This window comes from Melanotaenia boesemani, chromosome 7 (genome assembly GCF_017639745.1).
Source record: "Melanotaenia boesemani isolate fMelBoe1 chromosome 7, fMelBoe1.pri, whole genome shotgun sequence".
Lineage (NCBI taxonomy): Eukaryota > Metazoa > Chordata > Actinopteri > Atheriniformes > Melanotaeniidae > Melanotaenia > Melanotaenia boesemani.
The window spans coordinates 29,192,981-29,212,989 of NC_055688.1; the positions used below are offsets into that span (position 1 = coordinate 29,192,981).

The following is a 20,009-nucleotide window of genomic DNA, read 5'->3' on the forward strand; positions in this document are numbered from 1 at the left end:
TTTTTACTGCTTCTGCATTTTTGTTCATTTTTGTTAAACAAATAGCAACATTGTTCAGGTTGTCATCTTGTTGTTCATCTGGAGTTTCATTTATTTAATTTTAAGAAAATTTTTAGGCATAAAATAAATATTGAGCTTATCTAACTCTTGTTTAGATGATTTGGTTAAAATGTCCCATAGTCTTCTGTGGTTGAAAATGTCTATTCTAAACTTTTTTTTTTTTCTTAGCTCCCAAGAAACTGACATATTAGACATACTGTTTCTTACCTGACAGAGACAATTCTTCCCTCACTGTGTGTGTCTTCATTTGGGAATGGAAAGAAGCAGTAGAGGAATGTTCAAAGTGAGCGATGTTGGAGTAGATCCCCCACAAAGCCCAGATTCTGACACTTCTAACCAACAAGGACAGCTGGGCTGGGAGTCCGCTGACGTGCCCAGCGGAAGCCTGAATTACTTCAGGCATTTGGCAGTGCCGTCCTACCAACTCTTGGCTCCTCTTCCCCAGACTACCTTGCTTGTTTGGACTCCTTCCTCCCCAGTCTTCAGCCTGTCTGTTGCTTTATCTTGAGACAGTGTGGGATAGCTTCAAGCATTGTGCTGCTCTTCCTCAGTGTTACAGCTGTCATGCGCCACTGCACCACTGTGGCTTGCTTCATCACTTTAATTCTTGTCACAGATCTTCTCATGCAGTCAGTTGGATATTTGTGTTTTAGATAATTAGAAAATGATGAGTTGTACCAGTGAGGCTATGTTTAGCCTCTTGATGAGGTTTTGTTTCATTCAAAGGCATAGCTCAGTTACACTTTGAGACATACATTGAAGGAAACTGGATCAGAATAATGGCTGGGATGATAAAATGTGGTAATGTGGTTGTTTAATTGTGTGTAAAGACTGGGGTGAGACCATCAAAGACAACCACACCACTGTCCCTTCATGCACCTCATTTAACAGAGCAACAATGAAAGAATGATAATTGCACAGAGAAATGAGACCACAGCATACTTTTCTGCTCTTCTCAAAATATTATACATTACCCAAACCCCCAACAGCAACCACCATGCATCTTACTGATCTGCAGGTGTGGTGGAGATGGGGGACACCAGCTTGGATGCAAAAACCAATACATTTTACTAAGCATGAAAATCAATTTCACGTCTCAGCTATTGTGGTACACAGTATCGCTTCAGGATGGTCCAACACAATGTTTAATAAGTTGCACTTTATGCAGAGCCAACCTGCATTAGAGCACGAGTGCATGAAGAAATGCCAGCAAGAAGATTTATACAAGAAATCCTTAGGTTGCCCTGCAATCATATGAAGCACAATATAACACAACTCCCAGAGTTCTTGTCACTTTGTGTTTCAATACAGTGCTGAGTTAAGGGAAGCTCCTATAAAGATTAGAGCCTGTTTGCATAAAAGCAAAAGCTGACAAAAGCACTCACTGCAAGATAGGCGTAACCTCTGAGGAAAAATCAGTCTCCTCCGAGGGCCCCGTCAAACTTGTAAGATGAGTAGTACCCGCAGACACTGGAGAGGAGATATAGAGTCCAGCAACACACATCAAAGACAAGCAATTGGTATTCATGGTGTATCAGGTTGTACTTCAGTGACAAAGTACATCCCAAGAGCTTCAACTTTCATCTCTGCATATTGAGTTACAGGTAGTCCTGGCATACAGGATATTGGACAGAAGCGGTGATGTCTACAAGCAAAATGGAAGGGAAGTTAAGTCGAATGAAATGTAGCAGTGGGGTGTTTTGGAGATGGCTTTTAGATGCACAAGCAGTGGAGAATATGTGGAAGAGGTTACAATGAAAGCACCCCGTGCGACGCCAGAGGGAAAATTAAAAATAGGCTGCAGTTCGAAGGGCAGTGGGCAGAGGTCTGGAAATGCTGCGTAACACAGAATCAATACAGATTAAGTGGTTATTTAGAATGGAGAGGTCAATTTCTCTGACTTTAGAGTTTAATCACTCGTCTCTTCTTGGACATTTTAATGAAAGGGTCGGAGAGTCTCAAACAAAACACCTCCAATTGCTTAGTAAACCAATGATTTCTTTAAATACAGAATTCTAAAACTCTAGTGTTGTCTTTTGTCCTTTGCTGCACAGAAGACTTAAAGGACTTTTTCAGGCTTTAAAGTACTTCAAATAAATACCTGAAGATTGTCCTGTTTTAGTGTAAGCAGGGTTCTTTTCTCAGGCACTTATAGAGAAATAGTTGGGTTCATTATGTAGAGTTTTTCTTTTGAAAGACATTTTTAAACTCCTCCAGATAAAATAGTTATTAAGATTTTTTTTTCTCATGAAACTTAAGTTTGGAGTAAGGAAAAAATGCAAGCATAGCAGGTAATTATTACAATATTATTTAGTCAATACACAAAAAGCTCTTTTAAAGTTTTTTTTTCTTTTTTTTTTTTACTCAATTCTATGTTTGCAATATCGTCTTTTACAGCAACCAGTTCTTTGTGTTGAAGCTGTTATTTCAGAAATGTTTTAGCTCAAGACAATGTCCACAATTTGCCTACGGATTTCTGTTTAATTGTAATGGTCATCACAACAATGACTGTATGTATTAAAAACAGGCACCAAAATGCAGCCAATATCTAAGAACATTATGTGAGGCATGAGGCTTACTGTTGAAAGTGTTTTGTGCAACAGCAGGATCATTGGTAGAAACTGAGGCTTTAAGTTATAATATGTATGGCTGGAATTACACTGAGATAAACAACTGAAATATTGCAATTTGATTAGTCGGTTATGGAAGTTTTATGTCTGACAGTTAAAAAATGAAGTCTCACAGCTATAGGGCAAAAAAGAATAACAATACCTTCATGTAAAAATAAACCTTACAAGCCACTTTTGTCTATGGGTAGCCTTTTAATTATATCTGCAGTCTTACTATGGCACAAAGAGTCAACAACTGAGTTTAAACACTAGTACTTAAACTTAAATAACAGCCCACACACAGTCTCTAGAGATGGCAGATACTAAAACAAAGCTGATGATCGGTTTCTCCTTACCTGTCTTTGCTCTAGGCAAGTCTTGTTTATTTCATTTTTTCATTTTAGGTCAAAGGGTTTGAAAAACAGACCAGAGCTTGTCTTCATGACTATTACAAGACAGCAGGAAACTCATTGATTCAGGCAGATTTGCAGGTTGAACACCTACACAGATGATGTAACTGTCGCTGAAGTAGGAGGCTTGACTATTTAAGTGCTCCATTATGAAGACAGCAACATTATGATTGCTTTAGAATGATTTTAAAGACACTTAGAGGAGGAGGATAATATGTTCGCAAGTTACACAGCGTAAAATCCTGTTTTTTTTTTTTTTTTTTTTTTTTTTTTTTACTTTCTCAAATAGATACAAAATGAAGTAACTTGTTAATTGGCTGAAGCTCATTTAGAATACAGTGGTGTTTTCTAACAGGGCCATTATACAATGTGAAGGGGGGCCATATGTATAATGCTGTATTTATGGCAGTATTTAATTGCTCAACAAATTGTCTATTCATTGCTCATGGACTTGTGCAGTCATCTTATTGAATTTCAAATGACTACAAAAGAATGTGAATGATAACATTTTAATGGAGATGAGAGTTGACTTCTGTGTTGTGTTCATATTAGTGTTCTGCATATATATGTGTGTGCATGTGTTTGTGAGAGTGCATATTAGTGTGCCCGCAGTCAATAATCAAATATCCCTTTTTCCCTGCTGGGTATTTTCAATGACTCTTTTTTCTCTCTATGTCTGCTGGAAGTTTCTCAGCTGTGATCTTTTAGTTTCACTGGAATTGGCCTATTTAGGTTTTGGTTGTACTTTGTCGCCGCTCTAATATTGATGAATTGACTTAATAAAGCACAGAGGCAGCCCACTCTCTCATCACTAATCAATGCCTAGATTCATTCTTTTTCCTTCATTTGAGAAGGCGTCTGGAACTTTCCCACTGCTGAGCAGATGAGCTCCGCATCTTTGGGGAAATGTGCTTGAAACTGATGTTATTTGCATTATGTCTGACACATAAAAATATGATTGTCGACAAAAGCATTACATCTAACTGACTACTGCTCAACCCTTCTGTTGCATTTACATTACAACAGAATAGCTATAACCCCAACTTCAGTATTGTTCATTAAACTGGGGAACATTTGTCATACAGCTTTCCTTTTTGTTTTTTTATAGCTGTAATGTTGCTGTCTCATCTTAACCTCACCCTGATACATTGTGACGGATGCCTGCAACAAATTGTATATGATTGCATAAAGCCAGTAAAGCACTTTTGTTAGGTCAAGGTGAATGCTTTTATTTATTAATGGAAACGCATTAGAGATGGATATGCTGTTGTTATGAGAACTTTTCTCAATTCAAGTCAGTAATGGGTCTCTGTGATGTTTGAACTCAAAACCTCAGAGCTCAGTGTGTGTTCTCATTCAAAAGTAATTTGATTTTATCTTAGGATAAAGCACTGCATGATAGAGGATCTTATCTTTCTTTCTAGGACTAATAATTGACTGTGTGACCTTTATTAAAACACAATAACCAGCAGCAATTGGATTTTTTGTTTTTTTGTTATGCTAATTTGAAATTACTACAAGAATCAGAATAAATGGAAACACAACTAAATAAATACTTTTAGCCCTGCAAAATGTACAGTGAAAGGTTTGGACAAGTTGTGCCTAACCAGTTGACCGGTACTGTACCAGAAATCCAAAAAATACATTAATTGAGAAAACACATCAGTAGTCTCATAGCATAAATCCTAAATCATATTTCAGTCAAACTCTACTCTTCAAAAACTGCTGATTCACTGTGCACCATTGCCTATAAAACCTTGAAATATGACTTAGGCAGTTATATACTGTGATGCTAATGCTCTGAAAAGCTAGGGACATTAGAATTTGGGATTCTTAGTAACTTTTGCAAATTGAAAAATCTTGTTGCATCAAAAAACTTCATCAGACTCATAAAGCAAACAAGACTGGTTTGTCGTTTCTGCTGCTAAAACAACTTAGCATTGTGTTTTAGAGGGTGTTAACTCATAAACACATTAGCATTTTGTTCCAAATACTCTGTGCCTGAAGTCTCTTGTCTTGTTCAATTAATTGAGCAATCACAAAAAACTAAGTGGCTATTGCTGAACTAATAACTTGTTGCCAGAAGGCTGAAGAAAAGTAAAGAAAGAAAATAACTGAGTGGAAGTATGCTATTTTTGGCATAGGGAAATATGAATATAGCTGAGGCATCTAAACCTACATTCTTGAAACACACAAACTTGCTGATTGACTGTAGATCCTTTAATGCCTTTTTCTGGCCCTGACTAAAAGAAAGTATATTTTCCTATGTTAAGTCTTCAGGACACAGTGTCACTCAGGAAGTATAGCTAATCGCTGCTTGGACTAGGATCACACCAGGATGTGTGGCATGCCTATTCCAAAGTAAATCCAGCAGCACTGAATAATTTAATTGATGCTTATTATAGATAGAGCCCAACTCCCCCAGATTTTACAGTCTTGCTAAGCCCAACCCCAGGCAGTGGAGACGTGCTCGCCTTTGTCACTTTGTCATGGGTTACCTTGTTGTTCACTTCTCCTGCTTCTTCTGCACAACGCCTCTGAGTCACTCTTGAGATATTTCATTAACCATGTTGTTAAAATGAATGACTGTAATAAGTCCTACAAGTTAAATTAGGTCAATAAACCAAGGTTCAGTTCACTCTCTGAGGCTCAATTTTCAACTGTTTCTGAATATATTCCAATTTAAAAATAAATAAAACCATTATTACCAACAATTTATTATCACAAATTTGGTTTTGTTAAGTATATTTTTTCCCCAAATCTCAATTTGCATGACATGTGGGTGATGTGTGATACTCATTCAGTTATTGCTTGTTTAAATAACATATTAATACAACTAAGGAAAGATGGATTTTGTAAATTTTTGTACTTCATGATCGTCCATAAGTCCATAAGCTATAATTCCTGGAAGTATTTAAAGATATCACACAGCCAGTTACCTGGATGTCTATAAATACTTCACAAAGACAGTTTAAGTGATGAGATCATTAAGCACAAAAATCCTACAAAACCCATCCTACAGAAATGATTTTTTTATTTCTAAACTACTCCTCTTCTCCTTTTCTTCTCTGCACAGCGATCCAAAATAGCAGTGTATGAGAAGATGTGGTCATACATGAAATCTGCTGAGCCCTCAGTGTTTGTTAAGACCACGCCCGATGGCGTGGCCCGGGTACGAAAATCGAAAGGCAAGTTTGCCTTTCTCCTCGAATCCACCATGAACGAGTACATCGAGCAGCGGAAGCCATGCGACACCATGAAAGTGGGAGGGAACCTCGACTCGAAAGGCTACGGTGTGGCGACACCCAAAGGCTCAGCATTAAGGTGGGTGGAATAATATAACAATACCCCCCATGTTGTTATAGTATTCCACCTACCCTGATGTCCCCCTGTTGTCATTCTCTTTTTCCTTTTCCTTTTTTTTTTATTTCTTCTTTTTTTTCCCCCTTTGGCACAGAGGTAACAGTAGTATGTTTTTTAAATTTACTTGGTTAAAAAGGTTATTAAGTAATAATCAATGTTTTCCATATTTTTACTAAAGAGTTGCTGTTTTATGGTAGAGGAGTCAAATCCAGATAAGGCTAAAGCTAACAATCATTTCATATATATGTCTTTCTTACTGCTTCTTTTCTCTCTCCTTCGATCTCTCCTTCTTACCCGTGTGCTGTCCTACCTGACTGTTGTGTTGTCACTTTTAATTTAACAGTTCAATGGTTTTTCAATTTAGCCTTTAAAAGCTGCGCTGTCACTTGTGACGAATGTTAATTGCATGATGTTTGTTGTTGTTACTTTTCTTCTCAATGACAAGTGTCCCCATCCCGCACACTTCAGTTCTAAACTACGTAACCCTTCATGCCACCTTTTCCAAGATTTAACACTGTCTCTACCTTATATGAGCCTTTCTTATCTCTCCATATTCCTTAAATTCTTAAACAATTTGTCCTTTCCTAGACCATTCTGATTAACAGGTTGCAGTCTGTGCATCAGCTCCCTCTTTGACAGTGGTAGTCTCACTACCATTACTTATTATTATGATGCTTACTACAATTATTACTTTGCATTAGATTTCTCACGGACCTGTGCATTTTCTTACAAGTTATGTTTTATCGTTTCAAGAAATGCTGTTAACCTGGCAGTTTTAAAACTGAATGAGCAAGGCCTCTTGGACAAATTGAAAAACAAATGGTGGTACGACAAGGGAGAGTGCGGCAGCGGGGGAGGTGACTCCAAGGTCAGCCTCGATGTCACCACAATCGGGTACCATAGTGCAGAGTAATCGGCAAGGCTGTTAAAACACTCCAACCACAGAAAAGAACTTTCCCAAACAACCTGCTGCTGTCTCATGGCAGAGCATATCCAAGATCGCTGATAGTCTGATCAGATGGTTTAATGGCTCAGATCAAACCAAGGAGCTCTTGTTTAACTTGCAGAAAAATGTTGCTTGTAAGTGACTGTCATGGAATTCATTATTATCACTGACAATGCAGTGTTTCTGGAGCTGAATGTGGTTGCCCTGCAGATGAGAGGGGGTGACTTTTATTAATCACTCTTGCACATTTGCAGGGCAGATCGTCACGTTTCAAAGGGCTTTATCTGGATAGAAAAATGTTTTAGACCAGCTGATGAAGTCATACAGGTGTAATTAAAGAGGAGATTGACAGTGACATTACATTAAAAAGGCCAAAGCCTCCACACTTTCATAACACAGGTGAGGTTTGCTAATCCGGTAAAGTATGGCTTTGCAGTACTTCACTGCACAGCTGCTTCACATCCGTGACTCTGTTTCAGAGCTGATGGGCTTAGAAGCAAATTCTCCTTAATGGCAAAAAAAAGAAAAAAACCTCAAAATGGCTGCTTAGCTGAGGCCAACAGGAAAGCAAGGGGAACAGCGGCGTCTTGAGGGGACTAAGCATTGCAGGCAAACGTGAGAATTCTAATTAAAAAAAAGACTTGAGATTTCCTTTTAATAAGTGACCTGTTTGATTACATGCACTTCCTTTCTCTTTTCACAAATAATCCATCTTTGACCCTTTTGACCATCTGATGTCTCCATCTTTCTTTGTGGTGATCAATGAATTTTTCATTACGGCTTCTACTGGTGTAAAGTGGGAAACCTCAGTCAACCATGAGAACTGAGTGTGATTAGATGATGTGCAATTTCCTTAAAATAAGGCAGTGACATTATTTCTTTACAATACAGTTCATTTGCTGACAAATGAGGCTTCTTAGTACATACTTGGTTAGGTTATCGACAAACTGCAAGGTGCTATTGTGTCATTGCACTCTTAATGGGACATTTCATGACATATCAGCCAAGACATCACAGATTTATTTGTCTCTCTTTTTCAGAGTAAGATGAATCGATGTGTTGGTAAAATATCGGACTTTGAATGAATTTTAAAAATAGGGATGCATTGCTTGTCCGTGCTCTGGTCAAGTTTCAAAGAGTTTTGGTCATTTTGCTTCCATAACTTAGTCTAATGAAGGAAAAGAAAGGAAAACATTATTAGAAAAAAAAACCTGTAAGTTGTAAGAAACATTTAGTTACTGGGGATGAACCCTTGGCCTTTAAGTGAGAGGTTGTTTTTTTCACACTCTTTTGATTTATATAAAATTCTATGGTTAGATGAATTTTTATTATTTCCTACCTTCTAATGGTTACTATAAAGAATTAAATTTATGTGGTTATAATAAAAATTTCATTTACAGGGTAGGGTTAGAAAGCTGCAAAACTTTGGGTCATGGCTCCTGTCACCTAACATTACATAAAATAACATAAACATAAAATATCTGCCTACCAAATTATTATTATTATTTTTATTATTATATATATATATATGTATATATATATATATATACATATATATATATATATATATGAAAGACAAAAAGGAAAAGAAAGTAATTCTACAGTCCCTAGCAAACTCCAAATTTCACAGTCAGCAAATCTGCTGCCTCCAGTGTAACACTGAGCGTATATTCAATATTAACTATTAACTGAATAAATTCAGGTAAGAAATAGCTAATAATATAATAATAATAACATCAAACATGCATCTTTTCTTCTTCTGACGTTGTCATATCATTTGGACATCAAATTGTTTATGAGCAGTGGATTTTTAAATTTGACTGACCAGAGCACTGCAGAGCAGATGAATTACCTTCCCTTTGCTTTAATATTTTGGATTTGTCCATCAGACAGAATCCCAACAAAGTGATTTAGAATAACATCATGACACAATGTTGAAAAAGAACATTGCTTTGTCCTGTGCTCACTCAGCTCTGGAAGCTTCACTTCACATCTCAGAGCATTTAAAAACATCTCTCTTAGTTCTCATCGTGTGCTACCATCAATTTAAAATAAACACAGGTTTGCCGTGGCTGTCTATTTCCTGGCTTTTCCAGACTCCCTGGGAGTCAGTGGGAAAGGTGGAACAAAGCAGCCTGAAGCCAAGTGTTCATACAGCAAATTGCTTGGCCGGGTCCTGCTTACAAGTCCATGTTCAGACAGACATCAGGAGATGCACATAAACATGCACACAGCTGCATGCACATCCACTCACACACAGCTAACATGGAGCCCACTCTTACCCTCAGGCACAACACAGTGTAGCTTAGATTGAGTTTCAGACACAGAGCATGTTGCAGGGTAATTGCATTGTTAATCAATGTCTCTCCAAGTCAAGACAATAGTTGGGTCTTCACAGTCCGTTTCTCTAGATTGGCTATGAGGGATATACAGTGCTGTAATCTTCTCTCAGTGCATTATGCATTGCATGGATCCCCTCGAGGAACATTGTTCCCTGGGAGTAGTCAGGTCACTCATTTATCGACATACCATTTTTCTTTTTCTTCAATTTAATTCTCACTTCCACTGAGAAAATGACCTAAACTACAAATGAGCCACAGTCGTAATGTGCAGGTATGATCTTTGTACAGGTTTTTTGAGGTAGTTTTCTTTTTTTCTTTTTTTTTCGCAAGTAATCTTGTGCAATGGAATATTATGCTAATTTATATTGACATACAATTTTATATGTCAAGATATAACTTCTAGACATATCCAACAGCTGCAACTCACATTTAATTCTGCAGCTGCAGGCAAACATGAGATGAATATTCCACTCATGCTTTTGAGCTTCGTCCTGCAGCTCTGTGCAGCTTGACTTCGACACACTCATCTATCACTAATCTGCCCTAATTGGCAGATAAGGCTTTCTTCGTGATATTTTACAACAGAACACGCAAGAATTAATTAAGCTTTCAGTTTTGGGCATTGCCTCTTAAATCTGAAATTGGCTGTAACACTCTCAGAATTGACTTCTGTCATTAGAGTTTTTCCCACTGCAGGATTTTAAAAAGGCATGATATGTAATATATGGATTTTTCTGCTTGATAAGACAAAGCTCCTGATCGTTTGAACTGCTGCTGAAAGCCTCTGTGACTACATGCCCCTAATTTAATGTACCTTGGTCTTGTTTATATATTAGACTTGCAGATTGTACTGTAAGTACCTGCTTGTCGCCCTGTTAACAGCGTCTGCCAATTACTCAAAGCGATATGGGTAGGTCCTGGCTTTAGACTAGGGGTTATAAAGGTAATAGGTAGAATGCCTGCTCTTTGTGATGTTGACATAGCCAGGTGCCCTGCTTTATCGCTTTGTATAGAATGTAGTAGTTTAAAAGTTGAATAACATAAAATAACATAATATAATGTTATTTATGTTATTTCCCACGTGAAGAACTCCTGTAAACCTTGCAGTATTGAAACTCAGTGAACAAGGCATCTTAGACAAGCTGAAAAACAAATGGTGGTACGATAAGGGTGAATGTGGAACCAAGGACTCTGGAAGTAAGGTCAGTCGCTGCAGGTCTTTTGTACTGATTCCAAATTGCATTTTGACGTACTGTTCATATGCAAGACAAAATTTCTATAACATCTATATTATGCATTTTGTTTATTTGCTACACATAACTGTTCCTTTTGAAGTGCTTCAGAAGTTCTGCCACAAGCTGTAACACAGTTTACGTGGCTTTTGACACACGGCACTGCTTCCCCAGATTCACTTCTTTTCTTTAATGTCATAGAAAGAAGTCAATTTTTTATACAATTTAAAATGTAAAAACTCTGTTTTTTTTCTGTGAAAACTGTAATGATAACACAGCGGGGAAATTGTACAAGTGCCTTTCACATATATTATTATAACTGAATCACAGCAGTTAACACTTGTTGATAAATGCTGTTTTTGCTCATTTTCATTCTTGACATTCATGATACTTTGACCATTATGCTGCTGTTTCTATTTACCAAACTGTTAATGAAAATTTGATTTATTTGTGTTCTTACTAGTTTGCATCGAGATGTGTCTATTAGATTCTTTGGCCTCCTGTGGTGTGATGAACAAGCAAACCCTCTCATTGTGATGAGTTGCGCAAATTCAACCTCTCCATGCAGCAAGAGCACCGTGGGGTGTCCTCTAAATCTTGTGGCGGCTTGAGATGAGGTTTAGAGGCTTTGTTTGCACACTACAAGAAGTCGAAGAAAGTAATAAACCCACCATTTAACCCTCTGAGATCCAGCCTCAGCTTTAGATAACAGTTCAGGGTATCTAGATAGCTTTGTAGCATCCTCTTACTCATAGGGTTAAACTGCAAATAGTAAAACTCTAATGAACAAATTTTTACTGAATATGTTTGGTAGGTAAGCAGCAGCAAAATGGTTTGATCTTTAGTGCTTTTTAGCTTTAATTGAGCTATTATTCATTTACTATGAACTTGACTGTACTGTATGACAGTGTTATATGAGAGTTATACGTACATGTCTCTAAGAGGATTGAAAAGACAGGGATTTTCAGAGCTGTCGACCTATGCGATACTGACCAGCTTCCTTATATGGTCAAGAGCAGAAGCCATTTTAAGACAGGAAAAGCTCTACATTCACCAGCAGAAAGAAGTAGTGTTGGCTTCTTTCTCCTTAGAGGAGAATGCTTTGACTATGGTAGTCTAAAGTACCTTATTCCTTTCTAACCATTATATAAGTATAATTTAAGTCAAAATTAAAGCCTTAGTGTCTCATTACATGTCAAGCTTTTTGTTGCTTCTAGCTGCTAATGTCTATAATTTTCTACTTATAGAATCAGTAAGAATGAGTATGATCATTTTTACTGCTAAATCAGATTTAGTGTTAAGTCAAATTATTTCTATGTAAGGTTAGGATTTGAGGATAGCTTGAGGACTGTAATTTGTTCTATTGTCCTTGCTCCACTGCAAAACTCTTAAATCTGTTATTCACTTTTTCTCAGGACAAGACAAGTGCTCTCAGCCTAAGCAATGTGGCGGGTGTCTTCTATATTCTGGTTGGAGGGCTGGGGCTGGCCATGATGGTGGCTCTGATAGAATTCTGTTATAAATCACGACAAGAAACCAAACGGCTGAAATTGGCCAAGAATGCCCAGAATTTTAAGCCGGCTCCCCCGACCAACACCCAGAACTTTGCCACATACAGAGAAGGCTACAACGTTTACGGAACCGAGAGTGTTAAGATCTAGAGGTATGTCGCCTTCCCTGACTGTCCACAGGGTTGCCCGTGCACAGGACGGGGTAGATGAACCTTTTAGCTTCCTCACATATCAGAGAGTAAATTATTCATCTGAATGTTTGCTGTTTGTAAAATTGTTTGTGGTGTCTTGGTGTATGAAAGAACACACATTTTTTTACTTAAGTGCTTCATAACATATACTACCATGAATGTGCCTGAGCCTGATGTTAGATTAGATCAAACAAGTGTGTGTTGTGCAATAACATGTTGTTACTAGAAGCTGTGTTATGCTTTAAGCTAATTTTTTTTTTCATCTAAATCAACTCAAACCTCAGTTTTGTCATAGCAGTTCTCAGTAACAACACAAGCCGTTGATTGAGAGGCAGCACAGACATTCTTTAATTGAGAAAATAAACAATCTGAGATGAATGGAAATAAATGCTGAAACGGTCAGTAGAGCTGACAGAATTTGCGGTGATAAGGTTCTGATAAGACTCTCACATCAATGCTGTGCAGCTTTAAAAAATTGTTTCTTAATAGAAACAAAAACCACATCACACAGAAAACACAATGAACTGTTCTTATAGTATTCAAGTTAAATTTCCACAGAAGAATTACAAGCATCACTTTTAATGGAAACTCATTGAGAACTATCACTAAAGACCGGTGGAAAGTCATACAAATGTCTATGCAGCAGCTGCACAGCACTGCACTGAACAAAGGACAGTAAATGTTAGCTCAGTGATTGGATTGACTGCATGTGTGTTTCTGTTGAACAAAGCCTGCTGCATGTCCAAATATTTTAAATGCCACTAGAACATTGTTTTCTCAATCATCGTATTACACTGAGCAAAAACAAAATCCACTGACAGAGAAGAAGCATTTTGATTATTCACATGACAGACATCTGTAGGTTTTTGTGTGTGTGTTCTTGTGACTAGTTTAAAGAAGGCAGAACTCAGTTGGAAAAAAGACTATTTTTATGTTAAATATTCAAAATTTGCATATTATTTGAGGAACTTGTTTGCTTTTGTTCACCCCACTGTCAAACAAATTTGATCAAACTGGAGCCGTGCAGTCCTGTACGATCAGATCTGCAGACTGAAGTTCATTTAACAGATTTTAAATTTGGCCTGTCGTGATCTATAAAAAGATAATGGAGTAAAACATTCAAGCATTTTTATTGACTCTTAAGCAGATCTTGTAAAATTTAACAATGTCATATATTTCAGTATGCGCTAAATGAAGTAAAGAGGTTATCTTTTATATAGTAACCCCCCTCTCCCCATGTGTTCCTTCTGCTTTGTATGTTGACACAGATTTACGAAATATTTCCACTGTCCTCTACAACTGTGACTAAACATCTAAAAAAAGGCACAGGATCACGGGGATTGTGCTTCAAGTCAAATCCTCTTGGGCGGACACGGCACGATAATCTGCAATGATGACACGACTGGACTGGTCATGGGAAGAGCCGATGAGGTTCCCTCCTCTCAGTGCCTTATGGAACTCTGAGTCCAACCAATGCAACTCATTCACAATGATATTGCTTTTTGCTTGAAACTCATACAAAACAGAAGAATGGTGCAGTAATGAAAAAGAATATATGTATATATAAGATGTATATCCGTATATGCATTTATATATATGTATATTTAACATGAATGAGAGAACTAAAGCCATCATTTGCAACCCTAAGCACATTTTGAAGTGCCAGAAACACGACAAATCTAATTGGTTTCTTGTTATCAATGTGATCAGATTGCTCTTCATCCTGCTGCCAGATTTTCACTGGTTCTCTGTGTTCAAATTATTTTATTAGATCTTCTCAGTGCACTGTAAGACACTGGTTATTAAATAATAGCTTTTATACTGCTGTGAGTCACTTCTAATGACCATGTACTTGTTGTAAAAGATAAATTGATCTCGTTGGAGTGAAACATCATTCAGCCCAAAACAAAGATGCGAGTTGTTTGTACTCTGAACTCTGGTGCTTCTGCCGCTGTCTTCTGAAAGTTTGTTGGGACTCATGAAGATGAGAACATGACCCGATTTGGCTCTCACACACTCCAGAACCAGGTCATGTTTCACACTTCCAATACTGCCAAGAGTGTGTAATGTATGACAAGGAGTGTGTGAAGCCCCTCCAAGGAAAATGTGTTTGTGAAAAGTATTAAGGGAGGTTTGATGCTCAGAGGAGTCTTTCCTTCAACTTTAGAGTCACCCGTCAAAGAAAACCAAACAAAAAGGGTCTGTTAATTGTAGAATAACTGCAATCCAACTAAAGGATAACAGTAATGGCTTTTTAACTGTAGTTTTTCGAATTATCTTAATGTTTTCTTTAACAGTTGCACATTTTCCAATGAGTTGTGGTTCGCATTTAATTTAATTTCTTTAATGAAAATTACAGTGTTTGGTGACTTCACTTAGTAAATAAAAATGATAAATATATGAATACAACTGAAAATAGATTTATACAGGTTATACTGGGGCGAGTCCAGAAGCTTAGCACATTTCCATATTGCTGTGACCATTTATTTTCTTTCATAAAGACTGTGATTCCATAGGATTTAGGAAGATACTTATCTAATCACCTGAAACTATGGACAGCTAGTTTTATATAATGTAATAAAGTGATAATGTGAAGATAAAGACAGCAGAGTGAGAAGGATGTGTATATTTAGATAAATGAGAATAATTTATATGACACAATGACAGATTTGTTTTTCCCTTCTTCTGCTGTTTTGGTTATTTTTTTTCTAAGAAACTGCATGTGAAATCAGTGACGCTTGACAAGCTCTGCTACTCACAAACTGTCCTTCAGGTGTTAGAAATCCTGACCTGATAATTCTTTTTTCAATCAGTTTCACCTTTTTTTTTAAAGTACATCTCACCTTCTGCAGAAACAGAAAAAAAATGCCAGCCATAGTAGTGGGTACAAAAGAGCAAAAGATGCATGCGTAATTTACTGAACCTCATCATAGGGTCGATGTACAGAGAATTTTAATACATTTTGTAAATAAAATGTACAGAAAGAATCTGGTGTCTGTATGATTCCTGCCTGCTTGTGTCAAATGGAAAACTATGGAGGGTTTGTGTGGCCTGCAGAGATCATAGGCCTCAATTCGAGTTACACACACTGTTTTCACTCAAGCATCCTGCTGGTGGAGTATCAGTCGCCTTAGCAGACCCCATGCAGACAAGTACACAAAGGGATGAGGTTTTCGTATCATAGTCCAATATTGAGCTGTTAGTCAGTAGAATGGTGTGTGTGTGCGTGTGTTTGTTTTGGATCAATAGTGAGCACCATCTGCTTCAATCCTGCTATCTTGCCTTGTGTCCACTGATTGAGGGCTCCATTGACAACTTCATCTTCCATGTGATCTTTCTTTCCTTCTCTCTCTTTATAAGATGTTTTGTGACAGAATCAATAGTGTATTATAACCCCAACTGCTTACCAAGCACGCTGCACGCACACGCTGTATCACTTTTGATTCTATTACAACTTCATAACTTCAGCAGTATATTAAAGGGAGGAAGCTTTCATCAGACGGCATTTTATCAGTTAATCATTTCAGCCCTGCTTATTTCCAAATTCATACACATAGAGACAACCTGCACAAGTTGATAATTTAGTGTGTCACTTCAATGGTCCATGAGTCTGAATTGTAGGGTAAAATGAATTCTTCTTTTCAGAGATCCAGTCTGCTACAGTTCAAATAACAAATCCCACAAAATGTCACCATTGTCCCTTCTTTCTTTTCCTTTTTTTTTTTTTTTTTTTTCAATTTTGGATGCAGACACTGTAATTTAGGATTTATTCACTGCACCATTCCTGTGGAACCGACTTGGGCTGTACAAAATGCTTCTCTACAATCCAAACAAGCCATTTCTGACAAAGCCTGAAAGGATATTTCTTTTTGTTCTTCCTTTGCTTCACTGCCTCTCCTTTATGGGTTTTTTTCCCCTCTTTGTTATGCCTGGACCTCTACCAAGTAGGAATAAGACAACAGGGGGAGGAGTGTTGTGTGTACGTGAATGGCGCTGCACTGCAGTACATGATGCTCATGAGACTGTTCCTCAGAATTAGTTTACCTACCTATCAAAGAAAGTGACGCAGTGATGGTGTTTGTCCTGCAAGAATATGAGAAACACAAGGGGGCAACAAGCTATTAGGATGAGGCCTCTTATTCAGAAAGTGACACAGGGAGGGGAAGTGGTAATCTGGTAATCTCATCACAGAAGCAGGATAGCACATGTCCTCCCACCAGAGGACGACTACTCGTCCCCCAACTGTGTCTTTGTACTCTTGGAACTGTGCGACTAGGAGCTGGTTTCTGGTGCTCGCTGCTTCTTTGTGCCTGTGGCTGTGAAAGTTAATCTGATCCAACATAGGCTCTGTCACTATGGAGAAGATGGTTTTATATATATGTGAGGAAAGTGTGTATGAGAGAGAAACAGGGAGAGAGGCAAACTCAAAAGGCTAAAGGAGGACATGGTATGGAGAGGATACTTTGATTACTGTTTAAAAAAAAAAAAGATTTTCTGGTTCAATAGCTCCCTCACTTTGCTGCCTATTGCAGTCTTTCACCCCATCGCTCTCTCTACAAGGACACAATGAATAAATCAGATTCCAACTCACTTGTTCCATTTCCTTCTTTTCTCCACTTTCCCTCTTCAGCTATCTCCAAGTGCACCTGAGGAGACCTGCACTTGACAAGCTAAGTTGACATTTATCAGCCTCCCAAGGATATATGCTCTATTATTTAAGAAAATGGTCTAAATTCACATAGATAGAGCTTTTGTTGGCATGATTTTTCCCAAGTGCAGCTCTCTCTGAGCTTTGTTAACATCAACAAATTCTCATTTGTTTTCATTAAACTCTCTGAAGCACATTTTAATGAAATCAAAGACATAGATGTAGCAAGTTAACACATGAAGATCATGTGTGGAGCCTCTGGGGCACAACTGCAGACAATATTAACAGAACAATAGCACAGAAACCATTTTTCTACATAAATTACATAAAAGTATTGCACTGACAATGTTTTGCTTGGATGTCTCCAGTTTATGCAAAACCTCACTTCTTCCTCCAGACCTGAATGCAGGTGTGATTCCCAAACACTTCCGACAACATGGACAGATCCGGTTATCGTTTGATTAAACCTGAGTGGGCAAGATGAGACTCTGCACACAGTGTGATCGCTGGCAGTAGATGTGCCAGTTCCAGCATCTACCGAGACAGCTGCTCTCATGGGAGACTTGCGCATTAGACACTTGACGTCTGCATTTAATCGAGAATGAGTGCTGCAGTGCACGAGACACACACAGTCTTGACAGCAAAAACACCTCAAAGTGATGGGTCAGATGGGAATGGCAAGAGTTGTTGAGGCTGACAAGAAGACTATGGGTATGCAACTGGCTGGTTGGGGTGTTTGTCCAGTGATATGGTCATTTCTGCAGCAAGATGCAGGAAGCGTCATAAACATTTAAGCTCATGTGATCAGTGCTTAAAAAATAGAGGACTTTAAAAAAATGCAGATATTGAGTCATACTAAGTACCAGAAAGAAAATCAGGAATTGTTGGTTAACCATAAGGTGATGAGCAAAATCAAATAACTTACATAAGTATTTATCACTTTACTAATTTGGACCAAATCAGTGTAAAAATAAGGACTTCCTCGATCATTTCTTAGGAAATTATGATAATATATATATATATATATATATATATATATATCAGTACTGTTCACTTAGATTTTAGTAGTTTGCAGCCCCATAATGCTGATTAATAACTTAGCAGTCCTTCTGTTGTGATATATTACAGACTATGCCACAAGACTGATCTCGTAATGATAGATAACATGTACAAACGTATTAATTTCATGAATTTGTAGTTACAACTAAAGAGATATTTATCAATCAGGATGACTCAGATCAGAGAAACGAGACTCAGTAAAAACGAACCGGTCCTCAAATAGATTCAGTGGGTGGAGTATTTGTCCTTTAAATTTGGTGTTCGGTGGTTCAGTCTTCAGCCTTTCTATGTGACAAAATGTCACGGAACCCCATATTGCCCCCAGTATCCTCACTGGTGTGTGTTTGCATCTTTCTTTTGTGTAATGTAGGTTCAAAGGTAATGAAATGTATAACAATACATTATTACCGGTTGATATGTTGATTTATTAATTATAAGGTAAATATTCCCAAGCAATTCATTGAATTATTATTTTTTTAATTTATTTGACAGGGACACAATACATTGAGCTCAGAAAGAAAATATGTTTTGTGTCATGGTTTAGCAAAGCGGCTTATTTCCACCTGCAGTTACTGGACACACTCACTAAAATGAAGATTAAAATAAAACAAAAACGAATGAAGAATGTATACGTATTAAAACATCCAAACTTATAAAGAGTTATCAATTACTTTAAATACAAGTTCCTCATAAGCACATGTTCCCTCAATCTTTTTCTCCTTTATTGTAAGATGGAAGTACCTGTTCAAAGAGGTACCACACAGACCTGGTATTGTTATTATTGTGTCTTCTAGTGAAAGGACATTTTGACATGGTCACAACACATCCTTGTATACAGCAGTCTACAAAAATGCCCTCTGCTGACACCTTAACATCATGCAGACCTCCCCAAGCTGCCCCACATTGACCGACATGTGGACAATAACACTCTCCAGGTTTGTGACAGTAGACCAAAAAAAAAAAAGCTTCACAATCTTCCAAAAGCTTTCAGTGTTACCTACTGTCAGTGTTGTTTCCCTCAGCCTGCCTCAGTGACACCTCAGGTCATGATTCCCTACTTTTTTTTTTTTTTTTTTTTCTCAATTCCAAAATTAAAGACTGCTCTCAGGGACATTTTACAGCAGATGTTGAGCCCTTTGCTCAAAACATAAAATATCTTCGGGCTGCATTACATTATTGATTGTTAAAGCTCTATGGAGGAAAAGGTTTCTCCTCCTACAAATGGATTTAGCTGTATTAGTACTGCTGGTACAATATGATGAGTGCAGCAAGGTTTGATTTTGAGGCAACACAGACTAAAAACTGATTGAAAGGCTATCTATCTATCTATCTATCTATCTATCTATCTATCTATCTATCTATCTATCTATCTATCTATCTATCTATCTATCTATCTATCTATCTATCTATCTATCTATCTATCTATTATTGAAGCATTAAATTGAGAAATATCTATAACTTTTGCTATTTATTCTGTAGTTACAGATTTAAATTATGATGAAAAGAAATTAGTATCAGGCAAAAACAGTATTCTTTGTGTTGCATGCCTTTGCAAAAGGCAAACATACAGTTAACAAGAAAATTGCACAGCACAGCTATAACCATATTAAGTGTTTACAGCTGCAGTTCATCTATCCA

General features: G+C 37.5%; 1 protein-coding gene across 4 annotated transcripts in view; it reads left to right on the forward strand.

Annotated features, from left to right (window-relative positions):
- The window catches only part of LOC121643102 (glutamate receptor 3), a 95,064-nt gene extending 79,413 nt beyond the window's left edge, over positions 1-15,651 (forward strand). The window contains exons 13-16 of one of the 4 annotated variants that reach the window (XR_006011039.1): positions 6,156-6,403; positions 7,196-7,310; positions 10,818-10,932; positions 12,378-12,505. Coding sequence is in view for 3 of the 4 variants with exons in the window: in XM_041990319.1 (XP_041846253.1) it covers positions 6,156-6,403; positions 7,196-7,310; positions 12,378-12,623 (609 nt within the window). In the remaining variant the exon portion in view is untranslated. Of the gene's footprint in view, positions 1-6,155; positions 6,404-7,195; positions 7,311-10,817; positions 10,934-12,377; positions 12,626-13,932 lie in introns of those variants that run through there. The other 3 variants (XM_041990319.1, XM_041990318.1, XM_041990320.1) reach the window with 3 other exon arrangements.
- Positions 15,652-20,009: the final 4,358 nt, after the last annotated feature.